This window comes from Micromesistius poutassou (assembly GCF_964030765.1).
Source record: "Micromesistius poutassou genome assembly, chromosome: 8".
In the NCBI taxonomy this organism is placed as follows: domain Eukaryota; kingdom Metazoa; phylum Chordata; class Actinopteri; order Gadiformes; family Gadidae; genus Micromesistius; species Micromesistius poutassou.
This window is the reverse complement of record NC_140278.1, coordinates 17,529,134-17,549,613: the sequence shown is the minus strand read 5'-3', so window position 1 is coordinate 17,549,613 and position 20,480 is coordinate 17,529,134. Positions and strand designations below refer to the sequence as shown.

General features: G+C 45.6%; 1 protein-coding gene across 2 annotated transcripts; it reads right to left on the bottom strand.

Moving 5' to 3' along the window:
* Positions 1-577: 577 nt before the first annotated feature.
* On the bottom strand, positions 578-14,840 carry zyx (zyxin). 2 transcript variants are annotated; one of them, XM_084471975.1, is made up of 10 exons: positions 14,688-14,840; positions 8,211-8,455; positions 7,726-7,982; positions 7,040-7,135; positions 5,593-6,252; positions 5,247-5,388; positions 4,025-4,194; positions 3,480-3,658; positions 3,216-3,336; positions 578-2,804 (listed from the first exon to the last, which is right to left on the bottom strand). In XM_084471975.1, the coding sequence occupies exons 2-10, from the start codon at positions 8,428-8,430 to the stop codon at positions 2,691-2,693; spliced, it is 1,959 nt and encodes a 652-aa protein (XP_084328101.1). In that variant the 5' UTR covers positions 8,431-8,455; positions 14,688-14,840; the 3' UTR covers positions 578-2,690. The 2 variants fall into 2 exon arrangements, with proteins under 2 accessions (XP_084328101.1, XP_084328102.1); XM_084471976.1 differs by lacking the exon at positions 14,688-14,840 and adding an exon at positions 14,059-14,341.
* Between the last annotated feature and the right edge of the window lie 5,640 nt (positions 14,841-20,480).

The window sequence follows — 20,480 nt, the reverse complement described above, 5'->3', positions numbered from 1 at the left end:
TGTGAGGTTGACCACTGCTGCACACCTGGATAGACAGATCGTTTTTCTCTTTCTACAATTACCAACTTTTGGTTGTAGGCTGTTGGAGTTCCAGTCTCAGGGGGTATGTTTAATAACAGCGTGTTTAAGGAGGTACAACACCTAGTTTACTCTAGCCCGGGACACAAGATATTAACAAACAGAAAGGTATCAAAAGTGGAAGCTTCCTCAAGTCCTGAATATGTATTGAGTTAGCATTTCATCAAAATGTAATAATAATCTTTGTCTACGCTTCTCATTATGCTTTTTCGCAACACAAACACTATTCTCTCTATTCCCACCCTGGCTATCCATCCTAGTCAAACACACAGGCACTACTAGGACCCTGCTCACACAGTGTACCGTGCACATTGTCTGAGATTCCTATTGCTGACCTTGGACCAGTTTTTTTTCATTTATTTTATTATTTATTTTTTTGGATGATTATAGAAAATATTCTTGATCAGAATTGAGAAGAAAAGAAAACTAGAGCATAATGAGAGAAACACACACACACACACACACACACACAACAGACTGACACCGGACAGCTTGGCATTTAGCAATTTTCTTTTTAATGCATCCAAATTGAGAGAGGGGGGTTTGGAGTACAGGTTGAATAATGCTGGCATGTTTGATCATATAAGTTTACACATTCACACCAATGGAATGGGAACTTACATAAAAAAATACTATGGAGGAAAACATTTGATATCACGAGACAAGAACACTTAATAAATGCTGCTGCTGTGAGGACATGGGCACGTTTGATCACATTGTGATGATAAAGGCAGGATCACATAGTTGGAATACATTGTGCAATAATACAAAATACAAAAAGACAACTGTGATATAATACTAAATCACCACCACGGACATAAGTAGCATGCAATACTGGGTCTCAAAATGTTCATGTTTTTGGTTTTTTAATCACCCTGAATTGTGTTGCATTCACCGAATAAAATACCTAATTTGAACAAAAGTGGTTGAATATTATCATTTTGTTAGCTGAATGAATTGGTATGGCATTGAAAGCGAAATAGAGAAGGAATACAAAAGCGTAGAAGGCACATTTCCAAAAAAGAACAGAAAAAAACAGAAATCTGAAAAACCAACATATCCAACTTGGGAGGAAAACCGTAAAGTACATGACAGATTGAATAACGTAGATCAACATCGAGTGACATAAGTAGTACATAATCAATATCAACACACTAACGTACATTATATGATAAATGGAAATAGTGGTTTCACTGTAATATCACTAAATACTACAAGGTCCTCATGTGCTGATTAACCACAATAAAACCGGTGAATGTTAGAGAATATAAAAGAAAGACAGGAGAGAGTTCATTATTTCAAACAGATGTTAACTGAACTTAGTCACTGCTAATAAGCTGGTCAGCCCTATTCGTAAATCTGCTCATGGATAGTTATTTTTGTGTCTTGCCCTCACAAGTGTTTGTTTGGTTGAATTACAAAGCCATAACATTTCACCAAATAAACGTCCATACAACATAAATGCTATTTAGGGATTTAAATTCCCCAGACGGGTCCACTACAGAATGTTTCTTGAAGGTGCAGTCTTGTATCTTGTGCCGTGGCGTTAGCAAGCGTAAAAGGGGCTCTACCATTCTCTATGTTCATTTCAGCAAAATGCCTCATTGTAAAAAAAAAAGCTGTGCAATGATGGGTCCCGTTTGCAGGCCATAGAAGCAGTTTCTTACAACTCTCATGATACTCTTAAGAGATATGGAATGAAGTCAGCGCTCAGCAAAACACTTTCATGTTTTTGCTCATCAATTTGCACTAGCATGCTAGCATACAAGAGAATGTAAGAACACAGGGCAACCTTAAAAAAAAAAAAACAGTGTTTGTTTTGTTTGAATTCAACGTTGCACTATTCATGGAGAGCGACATGGAGTTTTGACAGTGCATGCAAATAAGCCCACAGATCCATATAATAACAAAGAGAAAAATACAAAGATCTGAATTCACGGCTGTGATGGTTTTTTTGTTGCACTCAGGCTACAGCCCTAGATAGAACTACAAATGTAATGTTATTCTGAGAGAGAGAGAGAGCATACTGACTGATGAGAGAGCTCGCTCTCTCTGGGCAAGAAAGCGACATGCTTGCATACTGTACAACCTGCAAGCCTACAGACCTGTAGACGGCCAAAGACCTAGCATCGCACACTAAACAGTTATAAAACGTCTAAAAGTCGGGCATTATTAAGAAAGTGATTTAGCAGATTAAGCAACAATCATCCAAAGGGGCTCAACTTTAAGCCTGGTTGGATGCTTTTTCTGTTGTTTAATCGAGAGGTGTTTTGCAAATATGCTAGGAGAGTATTTGTAAACATAGAACAGCCATGAAATAATACTCTGGCACACGAAAGGCTATTAGTAGAGAGCTCAGGAGAAAGGAGATGGAGGATACAAGATGAAGTAAATCTGTCTCAATGCAGTACATTACCTCCGCATTGATTGAGCCTTTAACCACTTATTTAGGCATGCAGAAATCCTCTTCACAGGACACTCTCTCACACTCTCTAACCCTCGTGCGCACGTACATGGAGCTCTATTGCAAAAAGGCAAAACTGGTAGCTGAATTAATCCTGTGCTTTCAATTTGGTTCATAGAGTGACTTGAGTGACGGGTGTTTCCGCCAATCACTGCATGGCCTGCTTGGCTCGTTGGGTGTGGCACTTCATACACAGGATCTTGCCATCCAATGGATAGCAGCCGTCGGCGTCTGCCTCTATTGACAGGGGGCGGGCGCAGTCCTGCAACCACAAATTAAGGTGAATTATTTTTTAAAAGAGAATGTAAAATGGCTTCCTGAGCACATCTTGCTTATGTAATGGGACATATTTCCAAATGGAAAAAACAAGGAAAAAACATAGGGGGAATGAGATTTGACTTATTACTATATAAGGGAGAGGGGAATAGTGGTTCAATACAATAAATATTACAATATTACGTTGAAAGTTATATTATAATATATTGAGTTGAAAATTATTTTTGGGGTGTCGACATTTATTTATTAGATTTAAAAAGTATGGCATACATAGCAAATAATATGAATATGGAAATATGCAAACAAGCAACATATCCCAGTGACTTCAGGACTACCCATGTATTTTGTTTTATCAGACCTTCTAAAAAGACCAAACTGTCTTGTGTTCATCCATTACCTCACACCGGTAACACTTGAGGTGGAAGTTCTTCTCGAGGGCGACCACTCTGACCGTCTCCTCGCTGCCCGGGGCGGGGATGATGGGCTCGTTACAGCTCACACACAGTGGGGAGAAGCGCCTGCAACACACACACACACACACACACACACACACACACACACACACACACACACACACACACACACACACACAGCCGTTGAGCCCGGGCGCCGACCCCCCACCGCGTCCCACCCTGGACCCTGCAGAAAGGGAGGGGCCTACCTGTGGTAGTCCTGGACGCAGTAGGGGTTGTTGTTGTCGTCGGTGATGAAGGGCGCCCCCTCCAGGCTGCAGGCGCAGGTGCTGCAGCGGAAGCAGTGGGCGTGGAAACACTGGCCCACCGCCTTCAGCACGCGGTCCGTGATGCGCTCCCCGCAACGGGAGCACACCGCCAGGGAGCTCTGGGGGGGGGGGAAATCAGGGACACTCATCAGCCACAGGACAACCAGCCATTCATAAAGCCAGGGCACGTTTAGGTTCAGCACGGTATGAACACACAGAGGTCATTCAGAGGGCTTCACATAGGAGGAAATCACATCATCACATTTCAAAAAGGGGCCGTGTGTAGAATTTAAATAAAAGATATAGAAACTAAAATTAATCTGAAGAAGTTTGGGAGGCCAGTTTGAAAAGTATAGTGTTGAGGTAGTCAACAAAACCCTGCGTCTGCAAAACCCCTATTCAATCCATGGCAAAACATGCAATATGGTTCGAGTCTTTTCAGGGAGTGGTCAGCAGAGGACTAGAGAACGACGCTCTTCCCTCACCATGTAACAGTCCTCACACTGCGGGGAGCTGTCACGGTCGTAGAACTGCATGCCCTGCAGGGGGCGCTGGCAGCCCATGCAGCAGAAGCAGTTGGCGTGGAACAGCTTGTCCATGGCCCGCACGGCGGGCTGGCTGCGGGACAGGGACTCACCACACTTCCCACACACCTCTGATGGAGACGGGGAGAGACGGTGGGAGGAAGAGGATTTACTCAATCACAAAGGTTACAGGAAAAAGTCCAAAACTCTGATCCTGCAGTCCTACTCTGCAACAGCAGAACTTTTGGGTGTAGACGGCTCAGAGCCTGGGCCAGGAACCGAGGACAGGAACAGGGAGGGCCGGAGTTAAGCCTTGTGTCCCGCTCCCTGAACTTGAGGATTCTAGTGTGGAAAGCTGCTTTTTCGCAAGTGGATCTGGCTTTCCAAAGGGGATTTTAATCAGTGTATTTCTTTTTTTGTGAACAATTGTTTTTTATTTCAAATTCACAAAACAAAACATTGTAGTAAACATTTTACCCCCTTTTCTTCCCTCCCTCCACCCCGTTTCCCCCTCCCGCTGGCGGCCCCTATCCCCCCTCCCTCCCCTTATCTCGGTTGAGCCATACACTAAAAATGACAATAAATAATCAGTGTATTTGTAAAGTGCCAGTCTCTGCCGTGTTGACTTCAAACCTTTACAGAGTCTTTTTCACAGTGGACTACTGTTGGCCGAGCTCAAGCAACATGATGGGTCGAAACATAGATGAAGCAAAAGAAAGTAAAACACCCTGTTCAACCGGACTGAGCTGGTCTGCCATCAGACTTTAGATATTAATCTATAGATAATCAACTTTAACTATTTGTGATAATTATAATAATTGCTGATATCAACAATGTGTGATAACAATGTGATATCATTTAACATATGACAAGAGTTCAGCTAGTTTTCAAATCAAACTATACAAAAATAGTATCAATTCTCAGACAGTATTGATACTATTATAGTATTTTTTTGTTCAAATGTCAACATGTATGATGACATAACATTACATTAGATAGGTGCAACCTAAAGCCAACACAATACTATTAAAATGTGCTTCAGCCTGTCTAAATAATGGCACGTTCATTATCCTAACATGAACAAACCGTAGAATGCCTCAAGACACACTTATCAGAACCCCATCTTGTGTCTTGCGGGCTCGGCTGTGTCTTGACAAGCAGGGCGACCTTGCAGTGTGCCTACCTGTAGGGGGCGATGTGATGACGGGAGCGTGTGTGTCCATGTCTCTGATGAAGTCGTTGGTCATCCTCTCCAGCTCCTCCACCTCCCTCATGTTCAGAGGCACACCCCCACCCGGAACCGCCATCGGCCCAGGGGGGGAGGGCTACACACACACGCACACACACACTGCATTATTTAAAAGTATTTTATACTCAAATGGATAAGTGCATCCATGTGATTTTTTTTGTTATTTATGGGTGACAAAAGTATGAGATCTTGTTGAGTGCCCTCTTAAATAATTCAGCCTTGCTATGAGGTTCATACAGTATAACAGGAAGCAGGAAGTTGTCGGGGGGGGGGGCCGTACCGTTGATGAGGGCGCTGCCTTCATTGGCTGGTTGAAGGAGGAGGGGGGCGGAGTCACCATGGGCTTTGGTTGAGGAGGCGGGGCCGCAGCCGGGGGACTGGGCCTCACGTTCTCCTGACTGGTGGGGGAGGGAGCGCCCCTGACGCAGCTGTAGGAAGTGAAGGGAGCGGCCTTGTTGGCCGGCTGAGCAGGAGGTGCAGGAGGAGCAGGAGGTGCAGGAGCAAGGGGAGCGGCAGCAGGAGCAGCGGGAGGAGCAGCAGGAGCAGCGGGAGGCACGGGGGGGAAAGAGCCGGGGGCAGAGGGGGCGAGCATAGGAGAGGGCTTTGGTGCGACCCCAAACTTGGCTGGGGCGTGGTTCAGATTCTGGTTCTGGTTCAAGTTCTGGTTGAGTTTCTGCGCCAGAGAGGTGGCAGAGGTGGCCGTTTTCCCGCCAAAAGCGGCCTTGGGGGCCACCGCTGGCTTAGCCAATGGCTGGGCGGCGGATGCTGCGTTGTTGTTGGCGTGGCGGTTGGTTCTGGCTTTGAGCTCCTCGGCCCAGGGGGCCGGGGGAGGCCGGTCCCCCATCTCCGGGGGCGGGAGGAAGGAGAGGTTTGGCTTGGGGGCGGTCCGCGGAGGACCTGATGGCTTTGGCGCTGGGGCTGAAGGGTACTGGCTTGGTAACTGTGGAAACAACAATAACAACAACCACAACCGAGAATGAATTATTTAACGCATGGCTTTTCATAGGCCGTTATGAGGATATGCAGGCCAACCTTTAAACCGTATTATTATGCTGATGGTGTGTGTGCGCTAGCTCAGAGCGAAAGCCAACGGCTGATATCCACGGGCCGGTGCCTTGCAACTTATCTTGCGTCAACATTATTCCGCTGCGATCCGGTTTCTCTCCAGTTGGGCTGAAAACACTCTCCATTTATGGCCCTCTCACTGGGCCCTTTGGCAGCGCGCGCAGGCCCCGGCGCACTCTCATTGCACTCCACTAAGTCCTGTGTACGCATCACTCGCTCTCTTGAAACATCCCTGACTCTCCCGTGATGAATCATCACCCCCGTCCGTCCGTCCGTCCTCTCCGCCCGCCCCCACCCCTGCTTTCTGTTTGGATCCAGTGGCTGTCTGCGTGTCCTTCACTCATCGCTGGGCTTTCACCCTGAACACAGAGAGCCCACGGAGCAGAATGGCATCTGGCCCAAACTCTTTCCTAATGACCTCACCTTTGCACGCTTTATTCCGCACTGGGCTTCGGATTTGGTCCCTTTGTCTACGCCGCGGACAAAAGCGAGCAAAGACGCACTGCAGCCTGTGAAAACGCTACAGGATGTAGTGTGCCGTGGCCACTGTAACCCCTACGATGACTGAACAAACGCCAACGCTCCGTATCCCTGGTTCTCTGAACAGCCATCTCTGCGTACTCCTTATTCCGCCAACATCCTCCGGTCTCTCGGCTGTGTACCTTGGGGTTGAATGGTCCCCTGGTCTCCATCTCAGACAGCAGGTCCGTCAGGGAATCCAGCTGTTTGTCGAAACTCGTCTGCTTCTCAATTGGCCTCTGGGAACATTTGACACGCAGACACACGCGCACACACACATGTCAAATCCATGTTTTGTTAACATCTGAAAGGTGACTAGAAAATGACTATCATAAATAAAGTGACTATCACATGGGGTGTTTTTCACACCACATGAGATCTTTCATGTATTTTAAATCCCCCATAACCAAAGATGAGATTTATTTATTAAAGAAAGGAAAATTGTTCAACTGCGTTTATTTTACAGCCTGGTGTAGCGGGTACACGTCTACTGTGGTCAGGAAACATGTGGTGCAAGACTTCATTTTCTGCTGCTTTGCAACACTATAAATACTTCATAGCATCTTTTAAAAAGCAGCTAATGACTTTGGGGAGTCGTACTTAAACATAGCGCAGTTTCTTTAATGTGGGCTGGGAGATGCTGCACGGCACGCCTCCCTGCTAACACTTGGGGGGGGGGGGGGGGGCAATCCCGCCACACCAGCACTGCACAACACATCCATCGCCACCAACAAAGGTTTAATGTGCCTCCATGGGAGTTGGACCGTCCTACAGACTAGATGAACAGAGCCCACCAAGGAGAGCCCGCCCCCCCCCCCCCCCAACTCACCGGTGCGTTCCCCACAGCGCTGGGGAAACTGGACCCACTGGAGGGGGGAGGAGGAGGAGGGGGAGGAGGAGGAGGGGGAGGAGGAGGGGGAGACGGAGAGGTGGGCAGACAGGGGCTCTCCTCGGGGGGAGCCGGGAGAGGCAGGTCGTCAGCCACGGGAGGCGGAGCGTCGAAGGCAGGGGGCAGGGCATGGCATTCGGGGGGAGGGGCCGGCAAGTCGTCGTCCAATGGGGGAGGAGGAGGAGGGGGCGGGAAGTCTGAAAGGAAGTTGGATGGCGGTTTTTTATTTACAATGTAGGAATAAATATTTGGTTGAAATGAAAGTACACTGTTCTAAAATTACAAATATTATTTTGCCGACCATTTACAAACGCGTAAATATGATATTGATGAACTGGTCGAATTCGGTTCAAAATGACTTATCTCCAGCTCGCACTTAACATCGCTAAAACCAAACATATATGAAACCACAAACACAGCAATACCTTCACAGAGCGAAGGAGGGGGCGGAGGAAGCTCCCCAACACGGCCAATCACAGCGGTGCCCACTGGCGTTGGGGACGGCCCAGACGGCGGGGATTGGCTTTTGGGGCGGGGTGGTGCGACGGAGGCAAACTTCTTGGGCTGGTTATAAAACGACGGAGTGGTGACCTTGAAGTTAATTGAGGAGGTCACCATTAAGGGCTTGTTGCTGGATTCCTCCATCTTGTGCCTTTATCCGACCAAAACTCTGAAAAATGATAATGACATAATGATAGACATATTAAACATAATGAACAACCAATAGTGAAGGAAGAGCAGTGCATGAAGTTTACAGAAACGATGCAACACCACAAAAGTCTGACATTCTCACATCCCACACAGGATATTAATCATCATGATGTGGTAAAGTTATTTTGGACAGCCATAGTTCACTGCCCAAGTGTGATAAGTACATTCCTGGTAGTGGTGAGTCATGAGCTCGGTTGGAGTCCTGTTGCATTAGCATCATCAAAAAAGAGAGCCAATTCCTGTTGGCTCTCTTACGTTATGTTTTTGTCTTGGCTATATTCAACTGAGGTGAAATAACAGTTGAAAAATGTTTAAAAAGGAGCGCGTTCAAATAAAACGTTTCAAGATACTGTCCTTGTTAGGTTAAGTGGAAGTACCATCAATCAGCCAACAGATTTAAAAATACAACTTTGGCATACATACGGCGAGCTGACTCTACACCAGTGTACTGCAGTCCCCCTAAGGCTTTGTATATAGAGCAGACATACCATATAGCGAGGGGACGCCAACAGATGCCAGAGATACTTCCCCCTATCAAAACACGTTGCTGTATAGAATACGAGACCCTACATGAGGCCAACTGATCCCCCCTGGTTCTCCTGTAGGCTGTGGCTCCTTTGAAGCAGAGAGGACTTGTAAACTACCATAACATATTCAAGCATACAGTGTCAAGGAGAGGCCGGTGTTTAAAGCTGGCTAAATATTTACTTCACACATGTAGGGGGTTCAGATTTCCTCAGGCCTCCTTCTGAGATCCCTCCTGTCTAAAGACATCTTCCCCCCCCCCCCTTTAAAAGATGAGCACACTGGTCTCAGTTTGATGGACAGTAGGTCCTTTGTGGTCCCCAAAAGACACCTTTTACTGACAGCAGTACTCCATTCAAGACATTCTTCTCTTGCCCCTTCTGAATAGCCGTTTGTTTGATCCGCCAAGCGGACCAATTAAGTGCTGACCAGGACATTTTTTAAAACAATCCATTATCCAAGATAAACTACAAATACATTTTTTGTTGGTTGGAAGGCCTTCCATGGAAATACAGAGAATAAGGGCAGCTAATAATGATACTTTGGCATGGCTGATTACTCTATGGATTACTTTTCTTTTTATTCATTGTTTTAATTACTTAGTGTATGAAATATCATAAATAGACAATACAAGTTTCAAGTCTTAAATTAGCTTGCACCATCTCACAAGCCGACAAGAAGAATAAAAGCATGTGTCATAATCTGAAACATTGACCTAATCAACAATGCTTTTATCTTCACTACATTGTGCTTCACTATAAGTAAAGAGGCTACAAGGGCTTCCAGTTAGTTTAAACACTACAGTGGACAGTTGTTGTTCAGTCTGAATATGTTTGGGTTGTGTGGTTTTGTCAGCTCTAGTCTTTGTGTTCCAGGTCCTTGAGTGATGTCTGATGGATCTGGGGAACCCTCCTGGTCACAGACACCCAATCCACTTACAGTCTGTTAGGCCTTCATCAGGGATGGGAGTTATTTCCCTTTTCTTGGTAATATCCTGTCTATTGCAATACATTAAATAAGGATATATAGTTGAATTCATTTATTTGATAAACTACACCCACACCCGAGCCAACTCACAGCCAGTTTTAGAACTGGCCAAAAAAGTAGATGTAGTGTTAATAATTTTCTCAATTACATAAAAATAAATCAGATGAGTATACATTTCAGTTTCAAGTTAGCTTTAAAGTTTGACCATACAAGGATATATGTTTAGAATGATCACGGAAAACACATTGCAACAGTTATTTCAGAACACCCACACAGAGCAGACGTTTACACACAAATGCCACTCCTCAAGAAGCTCTTAGGTTCTGAGGACGAAAAGCAGAACAACCAATACACAGGCCGACATTGAACGGCGCTGCATAGACTTTAACAAATAGCAGGCCTCTATTTAACTTTTTTCTATGGCGTGCTTATGTCAAGTCTTTCTGGAGTCGTCATTTGATAACACTGCTCCAGATGCTATCTATGGTCAAGATAAAGCTGTTGGCCATTTCATAAGGGCTCAGTTGTTTATCAGTAGAGTGCTGCACATGGAACACTTTAAACTAGGCCTACCAAGACTGATAGCTTTTCCAGTGTATTGAAGGAGTACCAACATGACCACCAAATAACCCTTTTCTTTATCATTTAGCATAACTTGACTAATAGCTAGGATTGTGTCGCTATTTGTTGCCATTATTCAGACAAATAAAATGTGTGTTTATATAATTACGTCTAATTGAAGAGATGTTTGTTAAGTGTAATATTTATTTAAATAACTTTTGCTCTCATACCCATCACAAGACTTAGGGTTACGTGAATGGGTATATTAGACTTAGGGATAGGTGAATTGAATTGTGTGAATTGTTAGCCAAAGATTGTGTTTTTCCACCCAGACCCAGTTTACTGTGATGTGATCTGTGGACTGTGGGCCTACAGCCATGTGAGTCAGTGGACGTCCCTCAGACAACATTAAGTCACATGCAATTACAGAAGAAGCTGCAGTATACAGATATGATGCATCATTTCGGTAATATGCAGCGACTGCAACTACACATTTATTAGCATAGCATAGCTGACTGCATCCACAAGGTTCACATCATAACTGATCAATACACAACAGGCATACTACATACACTTTCTTTTCATATCCTACGGAGACATTCTGCACTGCAACGGTTGATCTGAAGAAGTGGAACGGCTACTCCATGATCCCGTATACATTGCATTACAAACAACTGCCTTCCCAATTACTTCACATTGGAGAGTTGGTCGGATTCCATCGGCTCCAGACTCGCACATATAATTGGATGACCTCACCTCCAGGCACATCGATGACAGCCCCCCCAGCAACACTAAATGAAACCTGATCCCAGAGAGACCCTCGGCTGGGGAGCATGCTTTGCACTGTAGACCCATGACATCACCTGGTCTCTCTCTCTCTCTCTCTCTCTCTCTCTCTCTCTCTCTCTCTCTCTCTCTCTCTCTCTCTCTCTCTCTCTCTCTCTCTCTCTCTCTCTCTCTCTCTCTCTCTCTCTCTCTCTCTCTCTCTCTCTCTCTCTCTCTCTCTCTCTCTCTCTCTCTCTCTCTCTCTCTCTCTCTCTCTCTCTCTCTCTCTCTCTCATATGACATCATCGCTGCCTGTCTTTCATTAGTCCAAGCGTGGAGCCGAGGCAGTGAGATGGCATCACGGCCCTCTGATCTGTGATAGGGTCTCCCACAGATCATGTAGAGGAAATGGTACTTCATTGACTTTAATGCAACTTATGAATTCCATATGTCCGTGAGGCCTGTAGTACAGAGGGCTACTTTATCGACTGCACGCTTAAGGACGAGTGACTTCAGCTTAAAGCAACGTTGATTATGCCCAAATATAGAGAAGGGCCGACAGACAATGAAAAGGACCTAGAAGCAAAGTACTGCTCTTTTTGTTCTTGTTGTGGTACAGACAGTCATTATCTTGCAATGTTGTGCCTCTTGGCGTTAACAGTTTTACACCCCAAAAATCCAATCTTTCTGGCCATGAAACAAAAAACAAAGAGTACGGTTTGCAAAAACAGTTCCGCAAGCTACACGTCATGTAAAGGCATCAAAGAATCCTGCTTGTATTACAACTGCATGGGTTGACTTCTTTTTAACCCCCCCCATGAATAAACTGCTACGTAGCCTGACCGGCACCGTCTGTGAACCGTTTCTGTTGAGACCATGATCACATCAAACAGCAGTTACAGCGGCTGTAACTGTTCTGGTTATGGTAATGATTATTTTGTTGCTGGAGCAGTAAACTTGCAAGACCCATTCTTGATACTTGTTCAACAGTTTTCTGTTGAGTTTGGCACTTCAGTGATAGGTTCAAAAGGACAAAAATCCAGTTGGAATTTTAAGTTGCATGGTGTTAAACACCAAGTCCACAATAATTCCAGCTGAAATTAAAAGCTGGACAATGACCTTGAATTGTCAATAACAATTTAAGACTACACCTAACTTCCACCTGGCTTTGTTATTAATGTGTCTGGCATTATGGTGATAAGCTCTATTGTTACGATGCCGTTGGCACGCCCTCTATGCGGGAAGAGGGTTCTGTCTAGACCCCGGGTTTACTCATGCAGGAACAAACAGTCTAATTGAGTCTAATGTTACAGGTCATCACCCTTTTACTGGACAGAGGACACTGCTGACCTTCCACTGGAGCTGTCCTCGTCTTCGAGTGACAGCATGATAAACACTGTACCATGTGAGTGCAAAGACTCACAAGTCATCTCAAATTCTTATGCTGACCTAAAATGGAGTTGATCAATAGAGGCTTTCATTGGAAACTAGAACAACTTCAAAACAATATCAAGAGATGAGGAACAACGTCAGGTTATAAGGGAAGTGAAGGGTGTGCATTGCAATAGTGTGTGTGAACTATACATATTTGAATTAGGACAGGCTTATCTGTTACTTAATAGTAAGAGGATAGTAATAATTCATATCCTAGTCATCTACCATAATGTACTGAACCGTAAGCAATGACTAACCTAATCTCAAACGTCTTTAACAGAGACATCACCCTAACCCAATACAAGCGCAAGACAAGTGCTTTGGTCAGACTCTATTATGAAACGTGTCCTTTTAGGAGCAGGCTGTGATATCCTTGTAGGACTGGCATGTCACATATCTATAGACTCTTATGTTTTACATACTTTACGTAAATTTTGTGTTATGATAATATATTTATATGACTAGTAGTGCTTCAACCATGTTTTGGAAAATCTGCTTTAGTGGGGTAGTAAAGATACTCTGAATATATTTATTTGTAAATATAGTCTAACGATACAATTATAGCTACGTCTATGATCACCATTGAGCCTTTATATACACACTAGCCTACATGTACTTTATGTTAATTGAGTGAAAAAAAACGAGTAACACAGAAGCTTTTGTAGATGAATGGAATAGCCCGAGGAGATCCACAGTGAAAGTATCATTGGCATCGAGGTAAGTCATATGATCAGCAAGACAGCATATGACAGACATATGATACAGCACCTTCTTTGATCAACAACAAAAAAAAATCCGATATTTCATATATTCAATAAAGAAGCACGATACTAACACAAACCGCAGACACATAGATTCACTCGGTTATGAACCAATTGTAAAGCGAGAATGGCGTGCAACGAACGAATGCATGCCATCAAAAGATGCAGCAACATAACGCCAGACACCGATCATAAAGGCAGAGAGGCTGGCGTTCATCTGAGGACGCGCCGGTCCACCCGTCACCGAACGAGCCTCCTGCTCCCTGACCGACCGAGCCTCCTGCTCCCTGACCGACCGAGCCTCCTGCTCCCTGACCGACCGAGCCTCCTGCTCCCTGACCGACCGAGCCTCCTGCTCCCTGACTGACCGAGCCTCCTGGTTCCCGAGACGCGGGGAGGCGAGGCGGCTCCGCGGTACGTCTGGGACCGTGTCACAAATCACACGGCTAGCCATCTTGTTAAATAACACGGTATTTACAAACGCCATGAAAATGCATCAATCGTTACATTAAAGAGTCATCTATTTTACCTGTGATCCCGTGTGTCTCCTCTGCGTTCTATAGCTCGGTAGCCTACCCCGTCCACCACTATGTTAACGTTGACGCACGGTGCCGCTAACGTTAACGGTGCTGCTCTGATGCTCCACCGCCAAGCTCTAGTCGTGGCTAATGACGGGCCTAGCCATATCCAAAGAGACACCACTGGGTTGATTCACTTGTGACAGAGGTAGTAGACTTTCACAGTTGTACTGTCATTGCGTTTTTCACCAGCTTATGTTATCACAAAATTGTGAAGCGCTGCTGCTGTGCTAAATCAAGTTTCAGCTCGACTTCCGGTTCATGCTTCCGCATATATTCCTCAGCAGAGCATATCCCCGTTTGACCAGAGTAACTATTAACTCGTATATCTTTCCGTAGGCGGGTTGTTAATGCATAACTTAAATAAACACACGTCAGACGATATACCTGGCTGTGCAGGGTAACACTTTACAACCGTGCATATAGTCCACAGTGGAGGTCTTATGATTCATGATGATGGTACCTTCCCCATTAGAAATAGTTTACCTTATTAGGGAACATAAATCCAAGATGTAACAAGCCCATTGTTATACATAAACCTCCCATCAATGGATTTCCGATAACATCACAATGTCCTTACCCTTTGTGTGAGCAGTATGTCTTCTTGCCTCGCTTACTCCCTTCCTGCTCTGGATTCTGTGGATCCAAACTGTGGCAGAATGGTCTCTAATGGCAACTTCTGCTTTCCCCCTCTCAGTTCCTCCAGCTGTTAGACCCTCCCCCTGTCCCCCACTCTCTGGAAAAGGAATGACACCATCCTTCCAAACAAGTTCCCTCTCGTTTGACTTGTGCTCACAACGTGTATATTACAACACAAACACCCCTCCCTCTCCCTCTCTCTCTCTTTGTGTTCCCCCTCCCTCTCTCACTCGCCCTCTTTTTCTGGCTCCCTTTTTTTCTTTCCTCTTTTCTCTCTCCCGCTTAACCCCCCTCTCTCACATGTGCCCACAAACCCATCCAACCAAACCTTTCCTCCCCTTTTCTCTTTTTTTTCTGTCTCACTCCGCCACTGAATTCTTGCAACATTCTTCATCCTATGACATCAACCCTGCTGCCTTTCCTTCTAAGGTAAGAGAGAGGGAGACGGCGAGTGAGTGAGGGAGAGATAATGGAGCTCTGGACTCTGTTAGATACAGACCCCCAGACTACTGGTTGAGGGGTCCGAAGAACTCAAGGTGTCCTGCTCTGATCAACGGGGATTATTGTGTTTTTCATAAATGTTTCCATTGATTTCAACAATTGTTTTTTTTCCCCCTACTTCCCCACATAAGCACACATTGTTTTTGGGCCACATGTTAGTAACGTTAAATGTTAAAGTCATTACTCTATCTTTATTGCCAGTAAGATGCCCCATCGTTAATTCCAAAAATTCCGTAAAAAAAACATGGACGGTCCAATGCACCAGATCTAAAGAGAGACTGCCTGCATATCATAGTTGGGCGCGTATTGCCCAAGGAAAGAGGATATCTCCTCACATCTGGCAGATTAGTCTCTCTCTCTCTCTCTCTCTCTCTCTCTCTCTCTCTCTCTCTCTCTCTCTCTCTCTCACACACAGACACAGACATGCAGACAGAAACACACAGACACACAAATGCATGCAGTCCTCAATTGGTTGGACTTAGGACTAATTCTGGCCACACCCAAAGTCCTTATCCGACTTCCAGGTACACTGAACACAGCCGTGTGGCTGTGGGCTTGGTTTTATAACCTGTTGTTTCTAGATCAGGGCTCGTGATTCTGAAGGAGAGGGTGGTAGCCTGGATGGCCTATTGTTAAATGTGGCATCCTTCCAGATTGCTCCCAAATTCCATGAGGAAAAGAAAGTTTTTTACAAGAGTTACGAGCAAGAAAGGCCTCCCTCTGTGCTTTTAGAAACAGAACAAACACATGAAAAGTTAACCTCCATCAACTTTGGTCAGAGTGGAAATGGTGAGGGTCTGTATGGGTGGGGGGGGGGGGGGGGTCCTCATGGCAAGGTTGGAGCGGGCAGTTTAGAGTAGCCGTCCTGGAGGAATGAGGAAGAAACAATACCAAGAGGCCATCAGCGTTAGGAGACAGGCTGGAATCCTGCCAGGGCCCAGTAGGAGATCCCTCCCTGTTGTTCATGTTCATTCACATGCTCTCTCTCTCTCTCTCTCTCTCTCTCTCTCTCTCTCTCTCTCTCTCTCTCTCTCTCTCTCTCAATCTCTCTCTGTCTCTACCTCTTTGTCAGTTTCTCTCTATTTTTTCTTTCTTTCTGCAGTTCTCGCCAAGTGTGCTCAGTGCCCCGTCTGTTTCCTAGCTCACCTCCTCCCTGCTGCCTTCCTTCCGAGGTAGTGCCTCCCATGCTCCTGTGAGGCACTACCTGTTCAAATCTCACTGCAGAGGTAACATGCTGATCATGTATGATCTGCCCCTATCTGGACCCCTCCCCCCCACACACTCTCTGGGTCATTCCTTAATTACTTCAGACCACCAATTCAATATTTGAATGCAGTATATAACTTCGATTCTATTGGATATACATTGGAGCTGCAGCTATAAGTGCACAGAACACGCTAAATGAACATTGCATGGCCCATGATGTGTAATGGCTGGAGACTGTCGAACCCAAAATCGTGAACAGTATCATGGAGGAATTCCAAGCAGCCACTGGCTGGAATGAGAGAGCGTGTTTTGACAGTGCATTCTCTTCAGTCAGCACACTCAGGAAGAAAAAAGATTGCTGTTTGCCAACTACGTAGTTTTCCATCCAATGGCTGTCAGAGCCTCGGGGTGCAGCTCCACGCCTCCCCAATAGATGTCAGTCTAACACACTTTCCTTTGCGGCACACAGCCAAACGGCCAATGAACCATAAAGCATTCATTGCCTCAAAGGGAGTCTGTTAATAATGAAAAACTAGTGGAAATAACTGGGAAAAAAGATACAGAGGTTCGGTTAAGTTCCTTATATAAACACATCGCAAAACAATGACATATGAGGTGAGGAGAATGGATTATATAAGGGCATGGGTTGGTAGTGTCTACAACATTGGAGAGCTCAAGAAGTAGTGGTAATGTATAACATATGGGAGAGAGAGTAGTGGTGGTGGATACTACTACAGGGGAGAGGTACAGAGGTGGTGGTAGGATCCACAACATGGGAAAAATAAATGGTACAACATTGGAGAGATAGAGAAGAGAGATTGTAGCAGAGGAGGAGAAAAAGAGGGCCTAAATAATAGATCGGAATGAGGAACTCCCTCTGTGCACGGTTGTTGGGAACCAGTTAGTGAACCTTGTTCACTAACTAGTGAACCTTGTTCACTAACTCAGTGAACAAGGTTCACAAACACATATCTTTTGCTCACATTTACACTTACACTTCCAGAAAATGCAGCAAACGTGCATTGTATGATAATACACTCCCACGTGTGACCTTGTCTGCCCACACCATGAGCATTGTGCTGCTCTATTGACTTTAGCTGAGATAAGGCTGCGGAACTTACACAAGCAAGGCTCCAGAAAAACGGATTCTACATCTTTGTCCTCGCCCTCCTCCTCCTCTCCGTTCTTTAAGCACACGCCACCGCTTCTTGTAGACCACACTGAACCATATGCTCCTACCATCTCTCCCCCTTCTCCAACCTCCTCCTCCTGAACTCTCGCTACACGTCTTCACCCTGTGTCTTGTTTTAACCACCCCGTAAAAACCCACTCAATCCCTGAACTCACTTATAAGCTCTCCTTTCATGTTGAAACTCACTGTTCCGCTCACTGTACTGCTCAGTCCACCATGTGGCTAGTAAACTCGACCCCCCCCCCCCCCCCCCGCCACACACACACACACACACACACACACACACACACACAGCGCACACACACACACACACACATACGCACACACACACACACACACACACACACACACACACACACACACACACACACACACACACACACACACATACGTGTGCACACAAACACAAACACACAAACACACACCCCAAGCCATTCTCCAAGGGTATTCTATCCAGATGACATGGACTCAGGGGCAGCGTGGAGGCAGATGGGTGCAGGGACGCCATGAGGGGGGGCAGCAGGGGCAGGCACCCGGGGCCCAGGCATGGGCCCCGGGTGGGCTTATGGGCCCGAAGGGCCCATAAGAAAACAAAACAAAAAAGATATGAAGGGACCAGAGGCCGCACTGGCACGGAGCCCACACGGACCCCTGGCCTCTCTCTTTTCCTGCATGCTGCGTGCCATATTTATATCCTTTAGATACCGTAGGCCCTACATAGTGAATAGAAACGTACTAAGAAGAGACTGTGATATATTTTCTTGAGCAGCTCTGAATCACTATTGATATTTAAAATCAGTAACACGCTGATATTAAGTCTCGTAGATTCGCCAGTGATATCAATTAATTATAAATTAATTTGCTATAATTATTGCAATACCTGCAATAGGTTGAACTAGGTGACCGGGAATATCTTGGTCTGGGCCCTTGGCAGCCCCCAGGCCCCTGCAGCCCTAGATGGGCGGGGTGCATGCAGGAGCATGTGGCTTCAATTTAATCACCAAAACACACACAGGTTTGCATACCTGTACTAACACATAGTGCGTTGCAACTGCAGGCATAAGCATACAGAGAGAACACAAAAACCCACCTGATGCCAATGTTCTACTAAACCAGCTGCTCACACTAATAGAAAACACCAACGAAAAAGACCCAATACAGAATGGCAATGTTTTGGAAAACAGCTGATTACCGTTCGCTCTATATCTTAAAGTCACAATGTGTAGAATCGACCCCATTCCAGTTCGATGAGGGATTTTCAGAATTAAAGAAACTCAATAACTGTGTTCTGTCCACTCCAACTGGCTGTGCAACTGTGTGACACGATCTAGCGTAGCTAGGCGTTGGTTGCGTGAAGGGTTTCTGGAGTGGCCATAGTAGGATTCTTGTAAACAAAGAGAGAGGTAGGGGCCGGCCTGCCTTTTTATTTTTAGAAAATAGGTTATACGATTCGATTTTATTGATAACATAATTGAAATCAATATCGACGAGCTTAGCCTACATGTCAGGTAATTTAAAGCTACCAGCTAGTTTAAAGGTTACACAATGCAACTTAAACAGCAAATTCCAAAACTCCATTAAGACAAGCCTCACATTATGAGAAAAAATTAATATTCTCTTAACCACAGTCTCTGTATCTGCCAGAGAAGCAAATCAACAAATCGTGACAGCAAACATTCACTTAAAAGTCACTGATTCTGGAAGTGTAATATCCTGGTTCAAAGATATGCGTCATGGAGAGTCTGCCACTTTGTTATTCAACACAGTGAGTCACCCTTGGCCAAGAATCAGGACAAAGAAATATAAAACAGTGTTGTTACGTCCATCTGTGTCCACGTCTCACCGGCTGATTGTATTAGTGTGTGGCCGTGTATGTCCTGTGGGTGTTAAAAAGGAAGACCCAGAGGAAGGCTAGGTAAAAGCCATGCATCACGGGGGAGATTAGTGTCAAAGCCTCCTTCCATCTGCGATGACCTTGCCACGCGGTGACGCTGCACGCCGTAGATCAACAATGCCTCCGCCGCCACGTCCATCTCTCACCGTGCCTCTTTTTCACTGCTTCTTCTGCATGTCTCTCAACTTAACAACGTGTGCATCTGACCCAACTGGGCCCGTTTGTCACAACACAGACCCATGTCCGACAGAGAGCCACGCAGCAGGAAGAGGCTCTGACATAGGAGGCACACATGAAGAGCAAAAGATGGATAGAGATTCAGAGCAGATTCTAGCAAAGAAAAGAGCCTTAGACCACCTTATTCAATGTGACAAGTCCAAGAGAGAGAGAGAGAGAGAGAGAGAGAGAGAGAGAGAGACTAAAAGACGAATGAAGTCAATCTGCCAGACACAGAATGATGGAAGGGTGCATGGAGATAGATGGACACAGGGGGGCCCGGGGGCTCTTAAGACTGGACCCTGGTGGCCTCCTGACCAATCACAGAGTAGCGTTTATCTAAGGCCAGGTTCAGGTTCTTTAAAAGCCAAGACCACGGTTCACCCCTGGATCAGCACCATGAACCCGCTGTCTTCTGCCTGGAAGCAAACACATGCCCTCACACATATACATACGTGCACACATGCTCATGCACACACATCTATGTGCATACACAGAGGCATGCAAGCACACGCATCTCACACACATACATGCGCACAGAATGAGGGGAGTGCGTGGGCTAAACCAGGTGAATGCAAGACAGAATTAGATGGGAAGAAAAAAAGACTGATGGCAGAGGGAGGGAGAGAAAGAGAGTGACTAGAAAAGTCGATTTTACAGGATAGTTCAACACTGGGACCCATGGATCCGTACGCATTATGTGAGTGATCGGAGTGACCGAGACA